Source organism: Triticum dicoccoides, chromosome 7A (assembly GCF_002162155.2).
Source record: "Triticum dicoccoides isolate Atlit2015 ecotype Zavitan chromosome 7A, WEW_v2.0, whole genome shotgun sequence".
NCBI classification, from domain to species: domain Eukaryota; kingdom Viridiplantae; phylum Streptophyta; class Magnoliopsida; order Poales; family Poaceae; genus Triticum; species Triticum dicoccoides.
Window position 1 is genome coordinate 666,970,731 of NC_041392.1, and position 5,835 is coordinate 666,976,565.

General features: G+C 45.7%; 1 protein-coding gene across 7 annotated transcripts in view; it reads right to left on the reverse strand.

The window, feature by feature from the left end:
• LOC119334728 (sodium/hydrogen exchanger 8-like) overlaps positions 1–5,835 on the reverse strand; it is a 13,799-nt gene that overhangs the window by 1,392 nt on the left and 6,572 nt on the right. For 3 of the 7 annotated variants that reach the window (XM_037607267.1, XM_037607270.1, XM_037607271.1), the window contains 9 exons: positions 4,149–4,333; positions 3,973–4,023; positions 3,786–3,893; positions 3,090–3,315; positions 2,605–2,907; positions 2,066–2,163; positions 1,456–1,587; positions 1,128–1,346; positions 770–976 (listed from right to left, as the gene is read on the reverse strand). In XM_037607267.1, the coding sequence (XP_037463164.1) occupies positions 770–976; positions 1,128–1,346; positions 1,456–1,587; positions 2,066–2,163; positions 2,605–2,907; positions 3,090–3,315; positions 3,786–3,893; positions 3,973–4,023; positions 4,149–4,333 (1,529 nt within the window). Of the gene's footprint in view, positions 1–769; positions 977–1,127; positions 1,347–1,455; positions 1,588–2,065; positions 2,164–2,604; positions 2,908–3,089; positions 3,316–3,785; positions 3,894–3,968; positions 4,024–4,148; positions 4,334–5,835 lie in introns of those variants that run through there. The other 4 variants (XM_037607268.1, XM_037607266.1, XM_037607272.1 and 1 more) reach the window with 4 other exon arrangements.

The window sequence follows — 5,835 nt, forward strand, 5'->3', positions numbered from 1 at the left end:
AAAAAAACGATATAGATTGTTAGGCGCAAGGCAGAGGAAACACATTGTCACATCCGAAGTAACCGATTTTGGTGAACAGAGGATGGAAGCCCAAGCAAGCTGTGACGCGTGCATAGTTTCACACCAAAATGGGGACGTGCTATAAATGAATTGTCAGCCACAAGAATGTTACAGAAATACATAAATCATTTGAGACAAGGTGACACGACAAGGCGTCTAGGGGCCATTTCCCTTTAGGCCTTGTTCGGTTCCCCCCAAATCCCCTCCATTCCACTCCAATCCACTTGGGGAGTGGCTTAACCGAACAAGGCCTTAATGTAACAATCAAGGGAAAGCAGAAAAATCAAAGTATTATGTTGTAGTATCTCTAGTGTTTTTATTTTTGATTTGAGGGCAGAAACAGAAGAAATGCAATCTCAACATTTCTGTTTTTCTTGTGAACATGTGGAGGGGAAATTAGCTGGGTTCCACTTTTTAGAAATTTTCAAAATTTTGAACTCTTTCAAATTTGAGATTGGGTAGAAACAAGAAACAATTATACTCAGACTTGGTTAAAAAAGAAAGAGCTTCTCATCTGCAAGGTTCTGGTTCTTCAACTGGTAGCCAGCAGTTACGCTACGTGGTGATATTAAGTAAAATCCAGAAAAACATCTGCTTCTATGCCCTCGTAGAGTTCAGAAGAAAAAAAACTAATTGCACAGCTGCAGTACATGTACAAGAATCACTGGATTTAATAGGTACACAAGCAAACAGTAAAGTTAAAGCACACCTGCCACAGAAAAGCCTCAACAGAAGGATCTGACCGACGCAATTGATCTATCTTTTCAGCTTCAATAAAGAAACAGCGCACGAGAGAATCTGTAATCATGTCACAGAGACAAGACTTTCCTGTTAGCACCTCGTATAGACCCAAAGTGCTTCCATGTGGGAAAATTGGGTGCAAAGAATGCCTGCTGCTTAGCCTCTGACTTCTCCACTGTCAAAAAAAGGGGATAACTTAGGGGGCGGCGAAACGGCTGCCAAAAGCACATGCTACCAGGGTGAACAGTAAATTCGTAAAAAATGTGTTAGGTATATACTCCAACAAAATACAGTACAGTTTAGAGCAGTCTTAGGCAGAAACATACCTTTACTGCTCCGATCGAAACAATCCATATACCAGTTGCTCTTGAGCCTTCCATATATAGGGCTGCACCATGCCCTTTTACTTTTTCTTTTGTATTGCTTAACAAAGGAGCACGCACAGCAGCAGGCAGCATGCCGACTAATGGATGAGTGCCTAAAAGATCGCCAACTCTTGGCATTTTCACTAATTGTGGATTCCTCTTAAGCTTCTTCAGGTCTGTCTGACAAGTGATTAACTTACATGAATAAGCATATTGGTTGCAACTTTTGAACTGAAACCACTTTGGCAATTAATTTTCGAAGCAAAAGACAAGTCAAACACTCCACTACCTGCCAAGCATCATCCAGATGTGCCATTTCTTTTTCTTCCAGTAACCCAGTCTTCCATAGGTTTTGAACATTCTCACTCAAGTGTGTCAATACAGCATATGTTACTTGTCGAGTCTTTAGCACACAAAGAAGCTGAAAATGTGGAAACACCTTCAGAATCTAGGCAATAATGAACTCTCAGATTCAACAATGGGAGACTGCCTTGTTTATTCATACAATGAGGTTTTTCATCACTACTGCCGAATTGTTGTATGACAATGAAATGAAGTATTCCAAAGTTCTATAAAAGTAGGGCCTGTCTCGAATGTAGAGTTCTGGAACAATTTCACATGAATTTTGCAGGAAACAAAATAATTCTGGAAAATAAAACTAACAAAATCATTTCCAAACTCTAAAGCTAACATTTACATCCACTCACCCCAGCGATGCCATACAAGCACATGGAAATTCTCTACAGATCAAACTAGAGTTCCAGTTCAGTTGAGATGGTGCTTTCTTGAGTTTTGCAAAAGATAATGGGTTGTTGAGTGAACTGTTGAACTATTGTGCTGGAGGCTGAAGGCTCCATATTAGTTAAGTCAACAGATAAATGCACATTGTAAGCACAAACCTGAGGGAATGTACAGCGAACTTCTTCCAAGAACTTCCTAGCTTCCTCTCCCCCAGCATTACTTTCATCAATAACAATTTTTGCAATCTCACTATCACCTGATGAAAGAAGTATACGGAACATTGGTAAGTAACTAGGATCATATGTGCAAGTTGAACTCCACGTACCTTAAAAAATGGGGTCAGAGGAGAAAATAGAAGGATTTAAAACTTTTGAGGACGATGACTTTAGACAGGCTTTACATAGTTCAACCTTAATAAGCTAAATGGTTGGAGCCATGCGTCCATCTGCACCATACTACTTTCCACGTATCTTAAAAAATAGGGTCTGTAGCTGATTGATTCTACAGAAAGATAGACTGGCGACTATAGCGACGAACACCTACGCATAACATCTGGCATATGCACCACGTATTGTGACCAATATTCATGTACTCCTTCCGATCCATGGATTGAGTACTAAGGTCTGGAATTGGTAGCACAAAGAAATGGTAAATAACAAGCACATAAAAGCATTCTAAAAGTTTTCCAAGATTTTACCAAGAAAATTTTGTAGTTGTCTCCTTGCAATTCTATGAGCACGAAGAAATGCAGCACAGATGTAACATCCTGACTCCAATCTTTGTACTGTGAAGTATGTGATAAAACTTTGTGGTAACATGCTTGCAGAAAGGAACCTATAGTAACTTGGGAAATGGACACTGGACTGCAAACTGTTCCAATCGCATAATGGTCGGCTAGAAACAAGATCCATAGCTTCATCAACTGATCGCATCAAAATATTTGCTGTAGCTTGAGTTATCTGTCCCTGGTCAAGCATTGCCCAGTAACTGGCTTGCACACCTGAAAGCAATGTTTACAAAAAGGAAAAAAATCTTTGTTAACTGACTGCATTTAGTATGAAACTAAACATCTCCATAAAATACGGAGACAAGATAGAATTATGGACGAAATATAAAGCCAACTATTTAGGGGCAAAAACAGAAAAGCAAACAAACTGGGGGTGGGGGGGGGGGGGTGCCTACCATTCAAAAGACGCACTCGACCATCCTTTAAATTCATGGTATGTACGTGATCATGATTGTCATCATGTGGATGTGCATGTTCATCTTCCAAGTTACTCAAGCCTGTGATATATTTCTTAACTGTAACCCAGTCAGCAGGACCAAGCTCCTCATCATCTTTGAGATCACCAAAAGCTTCTAATGTATTGTTTAGAATTTCATGTCTAGTATAATTCAACATGCGAAGCTGTGCACCAGTAATCAGAATATAATTTTATGCCGAGCCTGAGCAGAACATTACTATACTACATACATATCATCAATCACATGTGAAACGATAAAGTACTAATATTTCTGGAAGCAACAAGGTATCAGTCACACAAAACCTACTCCTTGGAGTTGCTGGATGAAGAGGTCTAACTAAATAGCAAGCAAGGCTCAGAACACCTTTTGGACTTACAAATAGGTTCAACTGAAAGAGAAATTAATCATTTTTATGCCATGGTTATGTAAGATGCTAATCCACCAACCCTGAACTCATAGGCACAGAAATAAAATATGTGTAACAATCACACCATATAATCTTCCTATTTACTAATTAATCTAAGGAAAATGAAAGAGGAGTCAAAAGATTTCTTATTAGCACACAGAAAAGCAAATTCTTTAACTCCAAGGTTAAAAAAACCACAGATGAAACTTGTAATTTGTAAAGCTAACCTTTGTTACTGACAGGTTGTCCATACCAAGTGCGTGCAACAAAAATTGTGTGGTAGAACCATTCAATATTAGTGTCAGAAACACGATGCCGCCAGTGAAGAACACAAACTACAAAAAGATGGATAAAATAAGCCTTGCTCAAATTAAATTTTCTGATTTTGTATTTTGTCAGGAAAAACTAACCTACCATTGTTCCGACTTCTGGTTTCAGAAAAGGTTGAGCTGTATCACTAGCACGCTGGTAAAAAGTAACCCAGTAACCTCAAATTATTATCATAGATTAATTTTTTGAACAAAAGTAGACTAATATAGTGATAATAAGAGACAAATGAGATGGTCAAGTGGTGCATGAATATAACTTACTTTAACAGACAGCGCTAATGATAGGGAAACAGCACCTCGCAGCCCAGACCAAACAATAATTATGGCTTCTTTTAAGTCCAAACCATACCCAAAGTAGCGCAACAAAAGATACAGAGCACCGACAACTGCAGCCCGTGCCATTTGTACATAGAAATAGAGCAGAAGAAGAAACCCCCATGAAGTGCCTGAAAGAGCAAGCGATAAACGGAATGAGTAGGTTTACTGAATTCCCCGATGATTGTATAACATGCTACATATAGGAGGAGAAAAAGCGAGGAATTGGTAAGGAAGAGACCAACTCACCTCCACGTCACCTCCCGCGAGGCAATCCGGAGGCCAACCCTAACCCTCACCGCCGCCCCCTCCCTCTCCCTTCCTCCCCCTCGCCATCGCCTGGGGGCGCGGCCGGGCAAAGCCCTGCCGTCGCCGGCGGCGGCGGGGCCCTGTCTCTTCCCGCTCGGGCGATGTTGGCACAGGCCGGCACCCCGGGCCCGTACGTGGCGCTGCGGCCGGGCTCCACGGCGGCCCGGCGGGCGGTTAGGTGGGTGGCGTGCCTGCGTTGCCTGAGATGGCAGCGGCTTGGTCCGGCGCGGCCAGATCTTGCTCCAGGCGGCGCGGGCTGCAGGTGGCCGCCGCTGCCGTGGCTGCAGCAGGTGGTGCTGGTGCAGACCAGAGGTTGGGGACGGCGGCGGCGGCGGCTCTTCCAGATCTGACCTCACGGCGGCGCAGGCCGCGGGTGGCTAGGGCTGCGAGCGGCTGCCCTGACCGGGCCCCCCTCGGCTGGTCGGGGTGGCAGCGCAGTGGCGGTGGTTTGACCCCCTCCTGATTCATGGGGCGTTCAGTTCTGCGGTTGGCGACCCGTCCAACGGGTGGAGCATGGCGGCTCAGCGCTTCTTGTCTTTGGCTGGCCTCGGTGGCAGGGGTGCCTATGGGTGTTTCTGTTGCCAGGGGTGGCGATGGCGACCTGACCCCGGTTAGAGAAATGGCGCGGCGGCTGTGGCGTGGCTGGCAGCTGCAGGTGGCCTCCCCCTGCCCTACTCCAGCCGGCGGGGCCCAGTCTTACCAAAAGGGCCTGCTTTTCCGGCAAGATCGTCGATGGTCCATGTTGATGTGGGTGGGGTGGTCTTGGATGCCGGGGCGACGGCTCTGGTGGTGGGAACGTGGGGCTCGTGGGCGGAGCCCGTGCTCAGGTGCTGCCCGGTGGCCATAGCCGTGTGGGCGGCGTGGCGGCCGGGTGTGACAATCGGCGGCGGACGTGCGGCGTCCGTATCTATGTCTATGTCGGGGGCGATGAGTGTGGGCCGGGGTGAAAATTTGTTCCATCTTCGGGCAGGCTGGCGGTGGCGATGTTCGTTCCCTTCTTGAAGGCATCGCCACAGTCCTCATTGCCTGTCGTGTTGCTCCAGGGGAAACCCTCATCCTTGGATCAGGCAATGGTGGCGCTCTGGCGTCGTATCCTTCCTGAAGGCACTGCTTTGGAGCGCACGGGTCGTCATATGCAGCTTCATCTCTTCGTGTTGGCGTGTTAACGGCGGAGAACCCTGGTAGCTCTTGTAGTGGTAGGGGTGGTATCGCTGCGCTCAGCGCTGGTGTATCCGCCTTGGGTGTGTGCGTGTGTTGGGGTGGTGTGAGTTTGTATCGAGCTGTTGGTGGTAGTTGCTTTATATGTAAAGCAGGGCGAAAGCCT